The sequence below is a fragment of the Natator depressus genome, chromosome 2, assembly GCF_965152275.1.
Source record: "Natator depressus isolate rNatDep1 chromosome 2, rNatDep2.hap1, whole genome shotgun sequence".
Classification (NCBI taxonomy): Eukaryota; Metazoa; Chordata; order Testudines; family Cheloniidae; genus Natator; species Natator depressus.
The window spans coordinates 242,601,896-242,622,349 of NC_134235.1; the positions used below are offsets into that span (position 1 = coordinate 242,601,896).

At 44.2% G+C, this 20,454-nt stretch overlaps 1 protein-coding gene and 1 long non-coding RNA gene across 2 annotated transcripts in view; one reads left to right on the forward strand and one right to left on the reverse strand.

Moving 5' to 3' along the window:
- Window positions 1–5,314, forward strand: part of VIPR2 (vasoactive intestinal peptide receptor 2) — an 83,917-nt gene extending 78,603 nt beyond the window's left edge. The window contains exon 13 of the mRNA XM_074943424.1: window positions 683–5,314. Within this exon, the coding sequence (XP_074799525.1) occupies window positions 683–856 (174 nt within the window). The 3' untranslated portion in view covers window positions 857–5,314. The remainder of the gene's footprint in view (window positions 1–682) is intronic.
- The window catches only part of LOC141981792 (uncharacterized), a 111,944-nt gene that overhangs the window by 53,044 nt on the left and 38,446 nt on the right, over window positions 1–20,454 (reverse strand). The window lies entirely within an intron of this gene.

The following is a 20,454-nucleotide window of genomic DNA, read 5'->3' on the forward strand; positions in this document are numbered from 1 at the left end:
ATGTGCTGCATTATCTTGGGCTAGTCATTGAATTAGTTATGCCTCGGCTTACTCATCTGTAAAAACTTATCATAAATAACTACCCACCATTTTTACAAACTCTTTTTGATTGTTCTCTTCTCATTTTTCTGCCAAGTCAATACACTTTTAAATTCTGGAGATAGGAAACATATTAGTCAACTGCTCTCAGTAATAATAGAGTTCTGAGTTGTTATTATTAATAATAATAGTTAGCCCCTGCAACCTGAGGATTTTGGAGCTAAGCTTTACATTCTAGGGAGGTAGCTGTGGTTAAAGTTGGGGAGGTAAAGAGATGTTATGTGACTTTCTTGGGATCACACAATAAGTCCATAGCAAAGCTAGACTTAGAGCCCAGGTTCTCATGCCTGTGGTTTTATCTCAGGATTGTGCTGCATATCTGAATTTAGAAGAGTTGTGTTTACTTTTATTTTCTTCCTACTTCTCAGGAGGCCAAAGGGTTATGGCGCATTTTCAGGTCTTTGGATGGAAGGCATTATATGAGTTCAAAGTATTATTAATAACTCTTCTCAGACTCTTTGACTCAATTTTGTTTTCAAGTAAAATAGAGATTATTTTAGTAGTTTGCATGTGACACTAATGAAAGCACAAATGTTTCCCATGTAAAGTGCGTTTTTAACTCACATGCATTTTTTAAATATAGGTGCAAGGTGAGCTGAAAAGGAAATGGCGGAGTTTGTGTTTGAGACAGACAGTGGGCCGCGACTACAGACCCAATAGCTGTTCTATTTCTCGAAATGGCTCAGAAAGTGTCTCCCAGCTCCATCAGAATTCAGGGGCACAGCCTTCTATGCAGACAGAGACCACAGTGATATAAACCATGTAGCTCAAACTAAAGACTATGGGACATATCACTGTATGGAGCTCAATGTAATATTTTCTAAAATGCACCATTTATGCTTTGCTTTTCAACATATTGACGTCTGGAGAATGGCCTGGTGCAGTAAATCAGGTAACAGATGGGCAGGCGGCTTTGCAGACATTTTGGCCTAAATCCCCAAAGGTATTTAGCTGCCTAACCCCCATTGATTTGAAAGCAGTAGGAGTTAGGCGCTTAAATACCTTTCGAGATCTGAGCCTTTGTGTTTTTATTTAGTCATATTCACATTACATTCTGATGTTCTCCTGTCATTTGTACCAGCAGTAATTATCTAAATATAATTTATTGTAATGCTCCATTTCTATTTATCTCTCTCTCTAATATGTAATGTATGCTGAACCACGCCCAGTGTATGTTGCTTTGGTCCATGTTTACGGGGGTAGGGTGGGAGGTGAGAGAGAATATCATATATACCATCTATATTTAATAGACTGTTTCTTTCATACAGACGCTAGACCCTACTATAGCAAAGAAAATTGAAATAGAGATATTTAGGGCCATATGTATGTTCTTGATCCCCATATGGAAATCCAGTTGATGACAGTGGGAATTTAGCATACAGATGAAGGGCATTATGAGTCCGTATTTTGCACAGAAGAAAATGTTAGTCCTTCTTAGCTCCTCACATAAATCCTAATTCAATTCAGAGCTACCTCACTGCAATATTTGATCCTAAGGGCTTGATCCTGCTTTCCTGCACGAGTGCCCATTTCTGCATATCTTAATGCAGAATGTGAGGCTAGCCCTGCAGTCCGTACAGAAAAGTCCATTGCACAGTAGTGGTCATTAAACAGTCAGCATTTGCCAATAGTGGTATCTGAGTTTACTAGAGTTTTACCCCATACTAAAAATCAAAGATATCTGTGGTAACTCTGTGGTAACATTTGGCAAATGTTAATGTTTTTAATGACTTCTCCATCTGATTTTTTTCTACCTACCTGACAGTACATGTATGTGTTTCAGAAAGGTGGGACTGAACCTTAATACCCTAGCCATCAAGTTCTATGAGTTCTCAGAAATGGTATCCTCTTTGCTTTGGTTCAAAAGAAAAAATATTTTGGTTACATTTATGATAGATATCCATCATATAAAATAAACAGACAGAAAGGAACCCACACTGATGTTAGAAAAGAGTTAGGAATACATAGAATACAAACTAGGCGCCTCAATCTCTTATTATCTAGCTTTCTAAAGGGGTATTTTCCTAATAGAACAACCTAGTGAAAACTAAACAGGAATGGACATCCCACTCACCCACTGAAAACATGTTTTCATACATAATGGTTTTATTAAAATATATCTTTAGAACTTCACATTTGGCAGCTAAAATTAAGTATATCAAATTATAAATACTACTGGAGTTTAATGAACTATGTAAATACTTTCAACAAAATGCCGTTTTATATCTGTGAGGTGATTGAAAATGCAATCCTGACCAGCAAGGCCAGAAAAAAAAAGACACAATCCCATTCAAATGACCATAAAAGGCATAAATTGAAAGGATTTTTTTGGTAACCTCAAGCCCCTTATGTAGCCCAGTGAAATAAAAGACACAGCGCTGACAAGTGCTTATAAATACACACTGGAGTCTTACAAGACATAAGCACTGTTATGTTTACCTCTCATGTCACAACTGACCGTGTCCTCTCTAAATAACAAGTGTGAATACTGTGCATTTGCATGAGTACTTTTGCCTCATAAACTGAAGTGTTACCACAATATTTCAAACACCAAATTGTACATTACATGACAGTTGCCATGATTTAAATAATAATCACTTAATTCATATCTTCTAATTAGTATTACCAATAAACACCCTGTATTGTAGTTCATTTTAAGTAACAATAAGTAATAGAAATAAGATTGTTTTGTGTAACAATCTGTTTATTGCCATATTCACAAACAGTAGCCTTGGTTCAAAAGGTAAATGGTTACTGTTGCACAACTGAGGCCTTTCCTGTTCTACAAAAATAATCTGACAATCAAGGGACTTTCATACCAGCCTTTTATACCTTAAGCCACTCAGAATATTTTGTAGAGACAGTCACTTGTCAAGTTAACTTAAAAAGTTAAAAAGATTTGACTGTTCAGTGATACTTGTGTGTTAACATTGGTCAAAATATTCAGATATTTGGAACAAACTGATAAACTAAACAGTAATAAGTCACCAGGACCAGATGGTATTCACCTCAGAGTTCTTAAGGAACTCAAATGTGAAATTGTAGGACTACTAAGTGTAGTCTGTAACCTATCATTTAAATCAGCTTCTGTACCAAATGACTGGAGGATAGCTAATGTGATGCCAGTTTTTAAAAAGGACTCCAGAGGTGACCCTGGCAATTACAGGCCGGTAAGCCTGACTTCAGTACCGAGCAAAGTGGTTGAAACTATAATAAAGAACAGAATTTTCAGACACCTAGATGAACATAATTTGTTGGGGAATAGTCAACATGGTTTTTGTAAAGAGAAATCATGCCTCACCAATCTACGAGAATTCATTGAGGGGGTCAACAAGCATGTGGGCAAGGGGGATCCAGTGGATATAGTGTATTTAGATTTTCAGAAAGCCTTTGACAAGGTCCTTCACCAAGGGCTCTTAAGCAAAGTAAGCAGTCATGGGATAAGAGGGAAGGTCCTCTCATGGATTGGTAACTGGTTAAAAGATAGGAAACAAAGGGTCAGTTTTCAGAATGGAGAGAGGTAAATAGTGGTGTCTCCCAAGGGTCTGTAGTGGGACCAGTCCTATTCAACATATTCATAAATGATCTAGAAAAAGGGGTAAACAGTGAGGTGGCAAAATTTGCTCATGATACAAAACTACACGAGATCGTTAAGTCCCAGGCAGACTGCGAAGAGCTACAAAAGGATCTCTCAAAACTGGGTGACTGGGCAACAAAATGGCAGATGAAATTCAATGTTGATAAATTCAAGGTAATGCATATTGGAAAACATAATCCCAACTATACATATAAAATGATGGGGTTTCAATTAGCTGTTACCACTCAAGAAAGAGATCTTGGAGTCATTAGCAGAACCTGAAACCTGATGATTTTGCATGGTTTTCAGTTTCATTACATCTCGTACACTGGGACAGGTTGTGGCTGATCCTGTGTCTAAGGCATGGGGAGATGGCCAGATTGTGTTTCTCTTACTCATTCTGAATTACACTGCGCACCACAAATAGCCCCTCTGACATCAGTGCGTTGTCGTCTTCATCTGGACAGAGTGGAGATTGGGGAGTGGGGCACAGATAACTGTTTGTGGCTCCCTGATCTGGAGCTACCCTATGTTAGCACAAATTGGAGCTGCTCTGGAACAGCTCGTACGTATGCCACTGCTGTAAGGCTCCACAAAGACCTTACTCCAGTAGCAGATAGGGAGTATGCCTGCTCAACTCTATTGCACCCCTTCTCCCCACCCCAGAGCACTCCAGGCATGCCCTCTCCCTCCTCTGACACTGGGGATGGGAAGGCATTTGGCACAAACGTGAGGTACAAAGTGGCCTTAGCAGACCAGAGAAAGGCTCTTCTCAATGTGAGAGTACCACAATCTGGCCCTTCACAACTTTTGGGGGCGAGAGAGGGAAGAGATGTGTAAACTGCCATCTCCCAAGCTCATCTCCCCACCTTATCCAAATTACATCCAAGGAAAGTGACAATGTGTAAATGACAAAAGCCAAAATTCTCCTTCTCCACTTTACGTGCAAAATTTTTCACACATCCCTAATGACAATCAAACATTAAACTCTTCTGGCAACATCAGGTAGAACTGACAAGTAATCTGCAGAAAGAATTACTCTGTATTTATAGGTTGTCATTCCATAGTCTTAGACTACAACCCTGTGTCTGCAGTGATACAGCAAGCTGTGTCATTTACCAACAAAAGACTACTTTTAAATTACCAACTGTGCCTCTATACACCTTGATAATCTCTGAGCAGTGAATACTGCACTGCCATTACCAAACTGCATGATTTAGTACACTGTGCTATTTTTGTGATTTAAATAAAACATCAGGATAAACACTTTTTCTGACAAGTATGTTATGAGGACTACATCACCATAACATTAAACACAGAGAATTCCAGAGTCTGCTTTAATAATCCAGTATAAAAATGTATTTTGCCATTGATACATCTTGTAATAAAGTGTAATTAAACATAAGCCAAGTACATCTACTTTGTAAACTACTTTATACCGGGCTGCTATGTATAAAACTGCTTTATTTCCGTATGTCCTGTAATAAGATTATTTACATCCTGCAACTTTTCCCTAGTGCATTCGCATAAGAAACTGTTTAACACGTTCTCTTTGGTCCTCTGTATTGGTAATGGTTTTTATGTGTCAAGTACAGTAGACTTTAAACCTGATGTAAATGAATGGTATTTTTTACAAAATGTACAGATTATGATGATGTATAGATAAATGTGTGTAAATAGATTTGCTTTTCGTACTTGTAATACAGCATCTGTAGTCTCTGTATCCTGCTGATTTATAATGTCATAATGCTAACAGATTTCTCTGTGGTTTGCTCCATGCAATGGCTGTGAAAAAGCAGATATTCACATGCTTTATTCTAACAACAGTAATGCAGTTTACTCAGTTCCGTAGCATACTTTAGCCATAATAGACTGAAAATAGTGTCAGAAAATAGTATTTGTGGATGGTTTGGTTCAACACCTGCACTGCTTAAACCTCCCAACTGGTGACGTGATCCATATTCTCATTGATATGTCAGGCCAGAGATAGTCCAAGAGATGTGTCTGTAGTTAGTGCTTTGGTTTTTAGTAAACAACTTTAATCCTTGCATGTAAAAAGTAACTCACCTACCTGAGATTTTCCTTTGAGAAGTAGGTAATCTTTATTCAACGCTAGTGAATTTGTGTTGGTATAAAAATATTCTCTCGGTTGCCTGCAGACACATGCGTGCACACATATATACACAATTGATCCAAAAGATTCAGTATTTTCTCTATGTCAGGGCTTGCATTTTGATCTCTGTTTCTCAGTCTTTGCCTCTCTTGCTTAATACATTTGCCCAGATATTCCCAGTGTCTGTGATATAGCAGAGCTACCACAGATGAAAGCTATGACCTAATTTACAGGAGTGGGCTCTCTACATTCTAATCAAAGATTTTGCATATCTCCTGAGGATAAGAGAGCCAGATAGCTCTACTTGTGTCTTGACTAACTTGACAAGGTCATTGTGTCTAGGAGCCAGTTTACCAAAACAAAGGAGCATAGCTTTTTTTTAAATTTCATCCACCCTTGAGTTTAAGTTGCAGGCATTCTTTCCATTCATAATGTAATGCTTTTATGTGCTAATACAGGGCCTGATTCTGCCCGTGTTATTTCACTGTGAGTACTAGCTATCGTTCATTCATTCTTATTTCTGTGGTCCCCATTACCATAGAAGCTGTGTACCTCACAGTCTGGATTGTAGAGCACCGCTGCAAGATATGGAAATAATATCCTCATTTTACAAAGTGGGATGTGAGGGACACAGGAGATACAATGACTCATCCAGGGTCTCTCAGAAAGTTTGTGGGGGAACGTGAAATTGAACCTCAGGTTTCCCAAGTCCTAAGCTGGTGCCCTAACCCTTCTGCAATTGTTCCTTTGGAAGTCAATGGCCTGTATCATCCCCACTAGATCTGTTCACAGACAGGACCTTCCATATGTGGATGTCTGGTGGAAGCTGGGAGGCAGGCCCCTCTGTTGCACACTCTATCTTCCACAGAGGGCCCACCATGCATCCACATTGGACACATTTCTGAGTGTGATTGTATGATGAGGTTGCTTGAGATGTGAGGGGGGCATGGCTCAACAGCCCTGGGGCTCACTTCTGGTTTATGGCTTTGGTTCCTAAAAACTCATGCTTCAGGGCTTCAGCTGGCCACCTGCAGGGAGTAGAAAGAGATTCCCTCCACCCCTAAGATATTCTGGAGTTTGAGAGGTCTTTTTCTCTCCTTTTGAAGCATTAGGGATGTCATGGCTGGAGACTGGGCCAGGACTCTGAGGTGGCACCGAGAATTCTCTCTCTCTCAGGTGCTTGGCTGGTGGTTCTTACTCACATGCTCAGGGTCTAACTAATCGCCATATGTGGGAGTCAGGAAGCAATTTTCCCCCAGTTCAGACTGGCAGTGACCTTGGAGTTTTTCACCTTCCCCTACATCATGTGGGTGTGGTCACTTGCCAGGATTATCTGGGTATATTTCACTTAATCATTTTCTTGTAATTGCGGGAGCCTCAGGCACTGGTGCACCTCAGTCCTTCCTTTTCTCTGCTCTAGTCTAATTTCCTGTGGGCTGTGGTCTAATTTTGGTGGTTGGGTTTAAGGTGCAGGTGTTTGTGGCCTGTGATATCCAGGATGTCAGACTAGATGGTGGACCCGTCTAGCCTTAAATTTTGTGGTTTGTGTGGCCCCGGGCTGAATTATAGTTAAATCAATGTTGCCCATTGTTAGGCGACATACAAGAATTACCTTGGGGCAGAGATTGACCAGTTTTGTGGCCAGCATTAAGGTGCCTGTGTCCCATGAAGCTTCATTCCCTATGGCACTCCCACTGCGAGGGAGCCACACTCCCAGCACTTATTACTCTTGGCCCTCCTCTTCTTTCAGTCACGGATATAACTCCCATTTCACCTCCCAGCAACACTTGGGTGCTTGTCCCCTACTCCAGATTCTCAACATTTCACTTGCTGAAGCCACTCGTCTCTTCATCCCCTGCACCTTGTCTATTTCTCCATTCATGACTCGTTACTCATGTAATGATATTCGATCGTATTAGGTCCATTTCAGAAGTGAGGTGTAAAGTGATATGTTATATGATGATAATATGACCCCTTAGAGTGTAAGATGTATCTCTCTTTTTATACCCTTATGATAGTTGCTATTTCTACTACTCCCCCCGCCTCCTCTGGCTATTTAGCATGTGAGTTACACCACCGTAGTCTCTTTTAAATTTAACTAGATTTACATGCACTTTGTGGTGTGTGGCCTATACCTTCCTCCTGAATTTGGCCCAATATGCCTATGTGAGTACAGCTGGGCTCAATAGTGACTAAGACAGGGGTGGGCAAACTACGGCTCTGGGGGGGCTGTATCCGGCCTTCCAGACGTTTTAATCCATCCCTCGAGCTCTGCCCAGCGAGCAGAGTTGGGGGCTTGCCCTCTTCCGCGCGGGTCTCAGAAGCAGTGGCATGTTCTCCCTCCGGCTCCTACACATAGGGGCAGCCACGGGGTTCCACACACTGCCCCTACCCCAAGCACCAGCCCCGTAGCTCCCATTAGCCAGGAACCACAACCAATGTGAGCTGTAGGGGCGGCACCTGCAGACAGGGTGGTGTGCAGAGCTAGCCGCTGGAGGTTGGCACTGCCCAGAGCCTGCACCCTGACCCCTTCTTGCACCCCAACCCTGATCCCCCTCCCACCCTCCAAACCCCTCCATCTCAGCCTGAATCACCCTCCTGCACCCCCAACCCCTCATTGCCAGCCCCACCCCGGAGCCCTCACTCCCCCCACCCCAATCCCCTGCCCCAGCCCAAAGCCCCCTCCCACACCCTGAACTCCTTATTTCTGGCCCCACCGCAGAGCCTGCACCCCCAGCTGGAGCCCTCACCCCCTCCCACACCCCAACCCCCAATTTTGTGAGCATTCATGGACCACCATACAATTTCCATACCCAGATGTGGCCCTCGGACCAAAAAGTTTGCCCACCCCTGGACTAAAAGAAGCAGATTTACTGGGAGAAAATATTCAAAGGGTGTAAATATCAAGAATGAAGAGGCAGGTGTTTAGGGTTCAACACCTGTAACGAGGCATAAACAGAGGATCACAGTCACATGAGCTAGATAACTAAATAAGTCTTTCATGAGAATCCCTATGAGGATGTGTATTGTATTTATTTTCAATATTTTACATTAGCCACCGTCTATACTGAAATGCCTTGCACTGCTTCAGAATACTGACAAAAATAAAGTAATTGCTCCCAAACTTTGTTAAAGGTTTTGCCCAGTGATGTCTCATGCCCTTCCAGAATGTGGACAGCAGCTACACTTAAACCTCTGAGAACCAGGAAACACAACGTTATGGCACACATCACCTCCCCCCCCACGCCCCCCACAGAGCAACCTTAACTCTGCCCCCTTGGAGCTGGCTGTAACCATTGGCAATGATTCAGTAAGTGCAGTGCAAAGGGAGATGGTGGATTCTCCATCTCTTGATGTTTTCAAATCAAGACCGGATGCCTTACTGGAAAATGCTTTAGTCAAGCACAAGTTGTTAGGCGCAATACAGGAGTAACTGGAGGAAATTCTGTGGGCTGTGATATTCAGGAGGTCAGATTAGATTATCTGATGGCCCCTTTGAGGCATAAAATCTATGAATCTGCAATAAATAGCTATGAGGAAGGACTCAGAATGTGCCATTGTGTGCATTGTGTTCCACAGAGTTGAATTCCAGCATGGATCTGCATGCACTCCAGCTGCATTCATTTTGGTAGCTGTACTGAATGGTGGAAGTATCCGTTGGAATGGTGGAGAGTGAACTGTGATATGAAGAGAGGTGCATGTGTATCTTGAATGATCAAATATGCCTCATTTAGCGCTGAATTTTGTTGGTTGTCAGTAGAGGTGCATAAGGGTGTCCTCTTGTCCTGGGGATTGTCTGCAGGCTGGTGGCATACATGGCATAGGTCTCCGGGGCTTAGTGAGAAGTAAGACAATATCTCAGAAGGACTCCTCAGGGTATATGCGACGAGATGGGGCCATTTTTGGTATGTGTGGAGTTGGCGTGCACAGTGTTTGCATGTAGGCCAGGGATTGGTGGTTCCTGTTTTCTACATCCAACCTAACCCTTTGCAGAGTGTTAGACTTTGTCCTGCAGTGCTCATGTGTTCTGTTTCCAAGGTTCCCTGTAGCATCTCTGAGTCTACAGTGCTGGTATGTGTTGTTGACATATTGAGGCAAACAGGGCAGCGTTCAGGTTCCATCACAGGGATGATGTACACCTGAACTTTGTATTTCTTAGCTTTCAGAGGTTTACGTTTAGCCACTCTCCACATTCTGGAAGAGCATGAGGCACCACTGGGCACGCTTAACTCTGTGTTCATAACATCTGAGGGCATTTAATTTCCTTTGTGTATTTTAAAAAATAATTTCTCAGCATCCTTGTATAGCACAGCACAGCTCTCCCACTCTACTGCTGCTGGCACCCTTGGCAAGGATTACTCTGGACATAGAAAGCACTGGCTGCATGGTAGTCCCTTTGCCACCCCTGCATCATCTCCTTGTCTCCCATCTCTCTTCCCATCCAGCACAGCCTGGTTTCCTTCCTGCACACAGAGAGGCAGGTGTCAGCAGGGTGAGAACCTGGAGCAAGGCAGCAGGAACAGTGCCTGGATTACCCAGGTGTCTGTGGGGCTGTTTTTAACTGCAGGGACTGACATGGTGGGGCATGGATGTGGGGCTTTTGGGAGGACAGAGATGAAACCTCCCTAACATCTTCCACTGCACAGCTCAGACCCGCCTCTTTTCCATTCCTCTTCCCTGCACTCCTCCAACCCCCCCCCCACACACACACATAACCCCCCCTCCATGTAATTCCCCCCACACACACACACACTGCTCCATGATTCCCTAAGTGGCTGCCATTCCCTGTATAAACCAGGAAGCCATGGGGGCTTCAAATGGGAGGTGAGAACATAAGAACGTCCATACTGGATCAGACCAATGGGTCCAATATATTGTCTTCCAACGGTGACCACTGCCAGATGCTTCAGAGGAAATAAACAGAATAGGGCAATCACTAAGTAATTACTCTGTCATCCAGTCCCAGATTCTGGCAGTCAGAGGCTTAGGAACATCCAGAGCATGGGGTTGCATCCCTGACCATCTTAGCTAATAGCCATTGATGGACCGATCCTCCATGAACTTATCTAATTTTTTTTGTAACTCTGTTATAGTTTCAGATTTCACAACATCCCCGGGCAACAAGTTCCACAGGTTGATTGTGTGAAGACGTACTTCCTTTTATTTGTTTTAAACTTTCTGCCTATTCATTTCATCGGGCATCCCCTGGTTCTCGTGATATGTGAAGGGGTAAATGACATGTCCCTGTTCACTTTCTCCACACCATCCCTGATTTTATAAACCTCTGTCGTATCCATTCCTAGTCAGCTCTCTTCCAAGCTGAACAGTCCCAGTCTTGTCAATCCCTCCTCAGATAGAAGCTGTTCCATACCCCTCATCATTTTTGTTTCCCTTCTCTGTACCTTTTCCATTTCTAATATATATATATTTTTGAGCTGTGGTGAGCAGATCTGCACACACAGTATTCCATGCATTTATATAGTCACATTATGACTTTTACTGGCTTATTGTCTATCCCTTGTGATGTAATTGAATGGCACTCTTTTTCATTTGACTGTTTCTCTTCAGCTCCCACCTGTATTTCATGAACTTTTATCCTCTCCTTTTTACCAGGCCATAGCGTATCCTCATTAATAGATCCTCCCCTAAGTGATGGCTCTGTCCAACCATGTGTTACTCTGCAACTGTTTGCTTTCCCCCAGCCTTTAGTTTAAAATATCCTCTACAATCTTTTTAATTTTATATGACAGTAATCTGGTTTTGTTTTAGGTAGAGAATGCAGGACTAATAGGCCCCCATGTCTTTAAGTTACCCTGTGCCCCTTACCATCCACCTGATGTCTCCCCAGCACTCCCACTAATCCCACCCCTCCCCAGGCCCAAGCCCCACCAAGCCTTCTCCCCTTCCCTTCATCCATTTGCCTACTACCCATTCCTATGTATCCCACTCTCCCTAATTCCCCCTCACCACAGCACCAAACCCCTCTCCTCCTATGCTCTCCTTGGCCCCCCCCCCCCCAATGCACCCTCTCCTTCCAAATCCCACACTGCCAGCATGGCTCCAACACCCCCTCACACACACACACACACACTGCCCCTCTTACTGCTCCAGTCCTCCATATTCTCTAGCTCTGCACCAAAAAAAGCTATAAGAAGTTGAAAATGTTGTGAGTGGCTCATATTAAGGAGGCTGTGTATCAGGAACCACATGACCAGTGACCTAGCAACTTGCTTTTCTTTTATCACAATTCCATTGTTCAGGAAACATGATTACCTTAATGGCTTACTTTCCTCTTCCCTCTATTTAATCAATACTAATTTCCTTTTCAATACTTCTCAAGTAAAACTGGAGTCTGTATGTGGATTTTTAGAATGCTTTAAAATATTGCTCTTCAACCAGAAATTTTGGTCTCAGGGCAAAACTTCCAAAAGGAGCCCTTGCAGAATGCAGGCAGAGAGCAAGGAGCAATCTCTGAAAACCACCAAGGGTAGGGCCCAAGCTTATAATGCAGCGCTGTAGGTTAAGTTTAATGACCTTAGCATGTCACTTTGAACCACCCCCTATTGTGACAATAGACTGCCTGCAAAACTTGCTTCAACAGAGCTTGCTGCATAGGCACATTTCACGCTTTTGAGTGCATCATTTTGGCACCTCCCACTCTGGAGTTACAAACTTTACCCTTTTCAGAGTAGCAGCCATGTTAGTCTGTATTCGCAAAAAGAAAAGGAGGACTTGTGGCACCTTAGAGACTAACAAATTTATTTGAGCATAAGCTTTCGTGAGCTATAGCTCAAATAAATTTGTTAGTCTCTAAGGTGCCACAAGTCCTCCTTTTCTTTACCCTTAATAACTTTGTCAATATAACCCCCACCCCTGCAAAGGGATAATGGGTCTCATGCACTAGCTGAAGTAAATCTCAAACAGCTGCTCTCTGTTTAGAGAGGATCAGAGTCATATTTTGAACCCAGGTATGTGGAAAAAAAACATTGGAAGAACCACAGGATTTTGTAAACTGCTGGATTTGACGGGGGGGGGGGGGGGGGGCATGGGCTGTATCTCAAGAACCTCTTGCTCAAATGACACTACATTTAGACCACTAATCTTACGCCATGCTTTTATGAGGCACAGCCAATTTCAACACAATCTGAATCAACATTTTTAATGTAGAGCACTTAGAAAACTTATCTTTTAAACAGCAAGCAATTCTCAACCTTAACTAAAGCAGAGCTACTGCTCCACTATAATAGACGTACTCATGGTAATTACAGGAATAGCAAAACATTTTGGGTGCCAGTCTCACATTTTGTCTGTCTCACTGAAGCTCCAAACAAAAAGAGAGCACACCTGACACTTATTTAAATACCTAAGTATACACGGCTCATATTGTCAATGATAAAGCTGTATGATGTGCAGGCATACTGTTTTCTTGAGTTTTTAGGATGGAGAGTTGATGAGGGAAATGAGGGCAGAGTTAAGATTGTTAATTGTGATTTTTCAGTGCATACTGAATTTTTTAAATTAAGTTTATTTTTAATTCTGAATTTCCTAGTTTTCAGAAACACGTGGTATTTATTTTTTTTAAACTAACACAGTTTCTAAATGATTGACCCAAATTTACAACCTTCACATTTTTTGGCTGGGAATTGCAGGCATGAATACATTTGTCAGGTACTTGATGGAGAGCAAGCATGAAAGGGACACTTAAAATTTATACTATGAAATCAGCAGGAAATTTTAAAAGAGCTAAGAGGTGGAGCAAATGGAGTTACTGAGACCGAAAAAAACTCACAGCTGAACAAAATTGGGACACTGCATTGCAATCTATGCTCTGAGTAGGCATTGATGGGGAAGGAAAAGAGAGGTAATTTAGGGAGAGAAAAAAGGAGAAGCAAAAATACTTGTGAGCACAGAAAAACAATCACATTTGAAAATGTTTTTAGTCTTGGGAGATTTGGGTTGTATCAAATCTGTCAGAATAAATTTTGAGTCTAGACTAATGCTCAGTTAGATGCTGGAGACTTTGAGGAGTGCAGGGGAAAGAGAAGCGGAAGGGAACTCATAAAAGAAAAAAAATTGCTCCAGAAACTGTGTGTCCTATTATAAAAACTTAACGAGTTTGATAACATTAAGCAAACCCATTTGGAAGGGAATATGGCCATCTTTGCTTTACTACTGTTTTCAGTGCCAACTGAAAAAACATTTCTCCAAGAGCAACATGGCATTCACATTCATGCCAGTTGAAGGCCATCACTGTGTCCCGGATCCGCAGGACTGGTGCTCATAGGCGCTGACTCTGTGGGTGCTCCGGGACTGGAGCACCCACGGGGAAAAATTGGTGGGTGCTCTGCACCCACTGGCAGCTCCCCGACCCACCCCAGCTCACCTCTGCCTCTGCCCTGCCTCCGCCTCCTCCCCTGAGTGCACCACCACGTCCTGCTTCTCCCGCCTCCCTCCCAGTGCTTGTGTCGCGAAACAGCTGTTTTGCACGGCAAGCACTGGGAGGGATGGGGGAGGAAGGGGAACGCAGCACACTTGGGGAAGAGGCAGGGCCAGGATGGGGTTTTGGGGAGGGGTCCAATAGGGGCAGGGAGGGGGCAGAGTCAGGGCGAGGCCGGAGGGGTGGGCGGGGGGGCACGAGCACCCACCGGCACCAAGAAAAGTTGGTGCCTTTGCTGGTGCTATGCCCCTCCAGCTTTGAAAGAGTCTCTAGGCGGAAACCCTTCAGTGTGCCAGACCCCAAAGGGGTCTCACTCTTTCTGCACAGGGTGAGGCCCTTCGGCCTCACCGCCTCCTTAGACTGAACCTCTGGGGCTTCAGCACTCCTTAACGCTGGGAGCTTTTTTCAGTGAATCCAACGGAGACAGACCCCTGGTAGAGACTTGTACATGCTTCAGGCATTAATGCACCTCACCAAGTATTTGCAGTGACCCTCAAACAGCGTTGTCAAAACAGTAGGATTTATTAGTCAGCTGGAGCACAGCATAGGAAGTCCTTAGGTTAGCACAGAGAAATGAAGTTTAAAGCATTATACAAGTCCATTTTGGTTAGCCCAGAGCCCAGCTAAGCTGTAGTGAACTCTATGTTCAGGTTCTGTCTGAGTCTCAGTCTGACCTCCATGGTCAGTTCCCAGGTGACAGCCCAGACTCCTTCCAGCAGCTAATTCCTAACCCCGCACCTCAGACCTTCCCAGGCCTTCCTTCCTGAGCTGGAGGATTTTGCTAGCTTCCCTGCCCAGAGCTGGGGAAATCCATCTCCCGCTGGATCACTGGTTGCCTGGTGTCAATGGCCTGGTGATTGGATTTGCCATTGTGTTCTCAGATTTCCCACTGATATGGGATCAGCCTCACCCAGTCTTTTTTAGTGACTCATTCTGGCGCCAACAGCTGGGTGACATTCATACCTGTGTCTTCCAGCCTCCCCTGAGAGCAAACAGTCCTTCGCCCCGCCTCCACTGGATAGCTACACAAAATATAGGGGAAACTGAAGCACATGCTGGATTAATAAAAACATTACAGAAAGTCCCACTTCTTCAGACACTGCTGTTCTTGAATAACGACAAGAACTGAAAAGCAGTTTCCCTGCACAACCTACACTAAATTCAACAAAATCTGGTGTATTAACTGTGTCCAGATTTTCATAACACATACACCCTATATATAATATTTGCTACTTGTGCAAAGAGATAGTGAGACTGTATTTAAAATTTGATTACTGGGATGGCCTCCTGGAATAGAGGGGACGAATATTCACAGAGTCCTATGGCATGCTGTGTGTAAGCACAATGCAAACAATGGAAAGCAAAAAGAAAAGGAGGACTTGTGGCACCTTAGAAACTAACAAATTTATTTGAGCATAAGCTTTTGTGAGCTACAGCTCACTTCATCGGATGAATGCTTCCGATGAAGTGAGCTGTAGCTCACGAAAGTTTATGCTCAAATAAATTGGTTAGTCTCTAAGGTGCCACAAGTCCTCCTTTTCTTTTTGCGGATACAGACTAACACGACTGCTACACTGAAACCAATGGAAAGCAAGTCATTCTGTCTAAATTAACAGTTCAAATGGGTGCCCATTATGGGACTATTGCTGTGTTCCTTATCCAGATCATACTCTTATTGATTCCAGTGGGAGCTTTGCCTATATAGGACCAATGGGACTGGGCCCAATCAGAGGTTGCAAGAGCAATCACTGGGATTATATTTGTTAGTAGCATTGTTTATTTAAAAGAAGAATTTAATGTGCTTCAGTAATGACTCACCAGCACATTACAGTGAACAATGTTGTTACTGCAGAGTTTTAGAAGGTTACTGAAAAAACAGTAATGATTTTCAGAAGGGCTTAAGCCTCTTGCAAGTGAATGCCTGTAATCACCGAGCTGTGCTGTTACATCTGGGGCTCCAGTCCTGCAGTTAGATGTATGCTTAACTTCAGAGATATGGTAGACCCACTGAAATCACTGGGATTTCTCACATGAATAAAAACAACAAGATGTCCAGTGGCACCTTAAAGACTAACAGATTTATTTGAGCATAAGCTTTCATGGGTAAAAACTCCACTTCTTCAGATGCAGACATAAATATACTGATACCTCCCTTCTCTTCATGTGTCAGTATATTTATGTCTGCATCTATAATTTCCACTCCATGCATCTGAAGAAGTGGGGTTTTTACCCACGAAAGCTTATGCTCAAATAAATCTGATAGTCTTTAAGGTGCCACCGGCCTCTTTGTTGTTTTTGTGGATACAGACTAACATGGCTACCCCCTGATACTTGTCACATGAATAAAGGTAAGTGCATGTATTTCTGTTTGCAGGATCATGGCGCTAGTGTGTAAATAAGATGGCTGTCTATGAAACCTCAATTTATTTTTCCACAGTGAGCACATGGTAGGATGTGCAGTTCTACGCTATCATCTATTTTAAGCCTGGAAAAATACTGCAGAATCTCAAACACCACTCAGTGATAACTGTGGGTGCATATTGATAATTTGATGTCCGCCATTGTACTCTGTGCTTAACTGATTTTAAAATGCACACTTCAGTGTTTGCCTGATCATGATGGTATGTCTACACTGGAGCTGGATGGTGTAATTTCCATCTGGACTAGACATACCTGTGCTAACTGATTGAGATAGCATACTAAAACTAAAAGTGTAGCCACAGAGGTAAGAGAGGTGGAATAGGATGGGATAGAACCCCTCACCCCAGTATGGTCCTCTTTGAGACCCTAGGAAGGTACTTGGGCAGTAAGTCCTTCCTGCTGTTTGTGCTGCCATAGCTACTCTTCTATTTTTAGTGTGAACTCTGATCTGGGGAGCTGGACAGCCCCTCTACTTGCCCATGAGGTGGGCAGCATAGGGAGCCCACCAGCTAGGGAATAGATGCCTGACTCTCCAGGGAGCCATCACCTGCGTTGTCTAGAAGGAGCCAGGGACACAAATTGTTGAGCTGGCAGAAAACCAGGCAGGTTTCCATGGAAATTTTCAATGGAATCAATACACTCCTGTGGAATATGCTGATTTTCTTGAATCAGCATTTTCCAGCAGAAAAGTTGTTCCATCACAACATTTCCAACCAGCTGTAGTTACAATACTAAAAATGCTGAAGGACTCGTATAGCTGCAACTATGAGTATCACTAAAATAAAAACAGAGCCATCATCCTTTTCCTTGAAATCAAAAAGTGGTTTGGGGGAATATGGAATTTTATTATGAATTCCAAGGGTTTAAAATAGCCAGTGACACTTATATGGTGTCTAATAACCAGAGACACTTATATCGGTTTTGTGTCTTTAAGCCCAACAGTTGGACAGCAGACACAATCTTGAACGATGAAGAAAGCTGCCACTTATCAGATCATCTCTGAGGGGCTGTCAGTTGGGCTGTCAGATGCCTGTTAATTTGTAAAGTTGAAGGGGACTGGAGGTGGGAACTGAGAGACAGTCAGAAGAACCAGCTATCTTCTGCTCCTCTCATGAAAGGTAACTGGACAGGTGAAAGGAACTCCTCCCATTCTGGACAGCTGAGACAAAGAAATAAACTACACTGCAAAAGGAAACGTGCTGAAAAATAAGCAACTAGTGTTGTAGGAAACTCTGGTAAATTTTGTGTTTGCAAAACTAGTTGGGGAGTAAAAACTCTTTTCCCTGTAATTTAAATCCATGTTGTTGTTTTAAAGGGTAATTCAGTTGTTTGTTGGTTGGTTTTAAACTTTGCCTAGATAAGGAATGGTATGGAATAGAAATAGAAAAAAGCCCACTAACACTGTACTTCCAGAAGTGGGTGTCCTATACATGATGTCTGTGTATGTGCATAGATACAGCTTCCTATTATTATAAAAGACCCCTTTGCTCTGCCGTTCTGTATTTCACTTGGCCTAGTATCTTCTCCATTTCTCACCATGCTTTTTCCCCCTGTTGGATGTTTTTGTTCAAGTTGAACTTTAGAAACCACCCTGTTCAAGAAGTTTTGAAGTTAGGCTGAGCAAGTTCCACCATCCCCAAGTTAGGGTTACTATACGTCCATATTTTCCCGGACATGTCCGGCTTTTTAGTTGTTATATCGCCGTCCGGGAGGAATTTTTAAATATCTAAAAATGTCTGCGGAAATAGGGACGTATGGTAACCCTAGATGGGAGCTGCCGGAGCCGTGGAGCGGGGCTTGCAGGCACCGGCAGCGTGCAGAGAGCCCTTCGCCCCCCACCCCGACCGTAGGAGGCAGGGGGACCTGCCGGACCAGGTAAGCCGCACCAGGTAACCTGCCGGACCAGGAGCCGCACCAGGTAAGCGCTGCTGGGACTCCCCACCTCATCCCCCGGCAGGTCCCTCTCGTTCTTAGGGTCAGGTCGGGGGGTGTGTGACGGAGGGCTCTCTGCGTGCTGCCGGCACCTGCAAGCCCCACTCTGCAGCTCTGGCAGCTCCCACTGGCACCTTTCCCGGCCAATAGGAGCCACAGAGCTCGCATTTGTGGCGGGCGCAGCACATGGAGACCCCTCAGCTGCCCGTGATCCTAGGAGCCGAGGGACCTGCGGCAGGAGGGGTGAGTGGGGAGTGGTGGTGAAGAGGCGAGCGGGGAGGGAGCCAGTGGCTGGCAGGCGGGTGAGGAGGCAAGTGGAGGGCAGGGAGGGTGAAGAGGTGAGCAGCGAGGGAGCCAGCAGTGGGCGGGAGGGTGAGGAGGCAGGCGGTGTGCCAGAGGCAGGCAGCAGGGGCGGTGAGAAGACCAGCGGCAGGCAGCGGGGGTTGAAGAGGCGAGTGGCGAGGGAGCCAGCGGTGGGTGGGGGTGAGAAGGCAAGCAGCGAGCCAGTGGCAGCCGGGGGTTCTTGGGGCAGGCATGGGGGTTTCTGGCAGGGGAGTGAGTGGCAGGTGGGAGGAGGCAAGTGGTGGGTGGGGGACTGAGGAGGGACGCAGCAAGCCAGTGGCGGGCCAGGGGATGAGACTGGGTGCGGTGGCTGGGCCAAGCGGGGAGGGAGCGGGACCTGGGGCAGAGCGGGGGCGGACTGTGGGCATGGCCAACAGCACCCCAATGTGGAGTGTCCTCTTTTTTGAATGTTCAAATATGGTAACCCTACCCAAGTAGCAGCCAGGAAATCAAGAAAGGAATTTTAGCAACAAAATAATAAGAGTCTGAAAAAATAAGGTATAAAAAATGAGTGAAAGTAGATAAAAGTCAAACATATCGAACAAGAAGCCAAGGGAGGCAGCCACATAATGATTTAGAAATCTGTTGTCATGCAGGATCCAAGTTAGGGAACTCGAGCATGTCTCCTCTCAGAATTGCCATTTCTAGCAATCGGAACAAAGAGGCTTCTCCCACTTTACACGGATGGAGAAGTATTAATTTACAGCCAAGTGGGTGAGATTTTCAAAGTGCCTATGCGGTTAAGGCCCAGATTCTTAAAGGTATTTTGGCTCCTAACTTCCATTGAAATCAATGGGAGTTAAATGCCTAAATATCTTTGAGGATCAGAGCCTAAGTTACTGACTTTCACTGTGAACTGGACAACTAACTCCCTTAGGTATTTTTGAAATCTCGCCCTCTGTCTATAGGCACAGCCCTGAACACAGGAGCGTGTGTAAACTGCACCACCTCAGGACCAGAATGCAGGGTGACCAGCAGACAACCCTGAGTCACAATTCCTCTCTGGCTTCCTCTTTGCTCCCTCTCCCACACTGGCACAGATACTCTTGCTGGCAAGTAATGAAGGTAAAGCAAGGTTTCAGAGTAGCAGCCGTGTTAGTCTGTATTCGCAAAAAGAAAAGGAGTACTAGTGGCACCTTAGAGACTAACCAATTTATTTGAGTATAAGCTTTTGGATGAAGTGAGCTGTAGCTCACGAAAGCTTATGCTCAAATAAATTGGTTAGTCTCCAAGGTGAAGCAAGGGTCTGTGCATTCCCTACCTACCTGCTCCAGGGAGGGTGCAAGCAGAAAGTAGCCTTGCTTGCTCCCACCTGCACAGATGAAGGGCAGGGGAGCCTGCAGTGGGGCATAAGGGGTTCGTTTTCACCTACACAGCTGTGTAGCTCAAATCACAGTCTAGCCCATATGTTCTTGCCCCTTTTTACCTGACCAGACACTGGAGCAGTTCTCAGGCCCTGAGCCAGTGCAGTAATGAATGCAGTCTAAAAACACAGAGTGGTTTGGTGTTTATCTTGTTTGGTTCCATGTACTG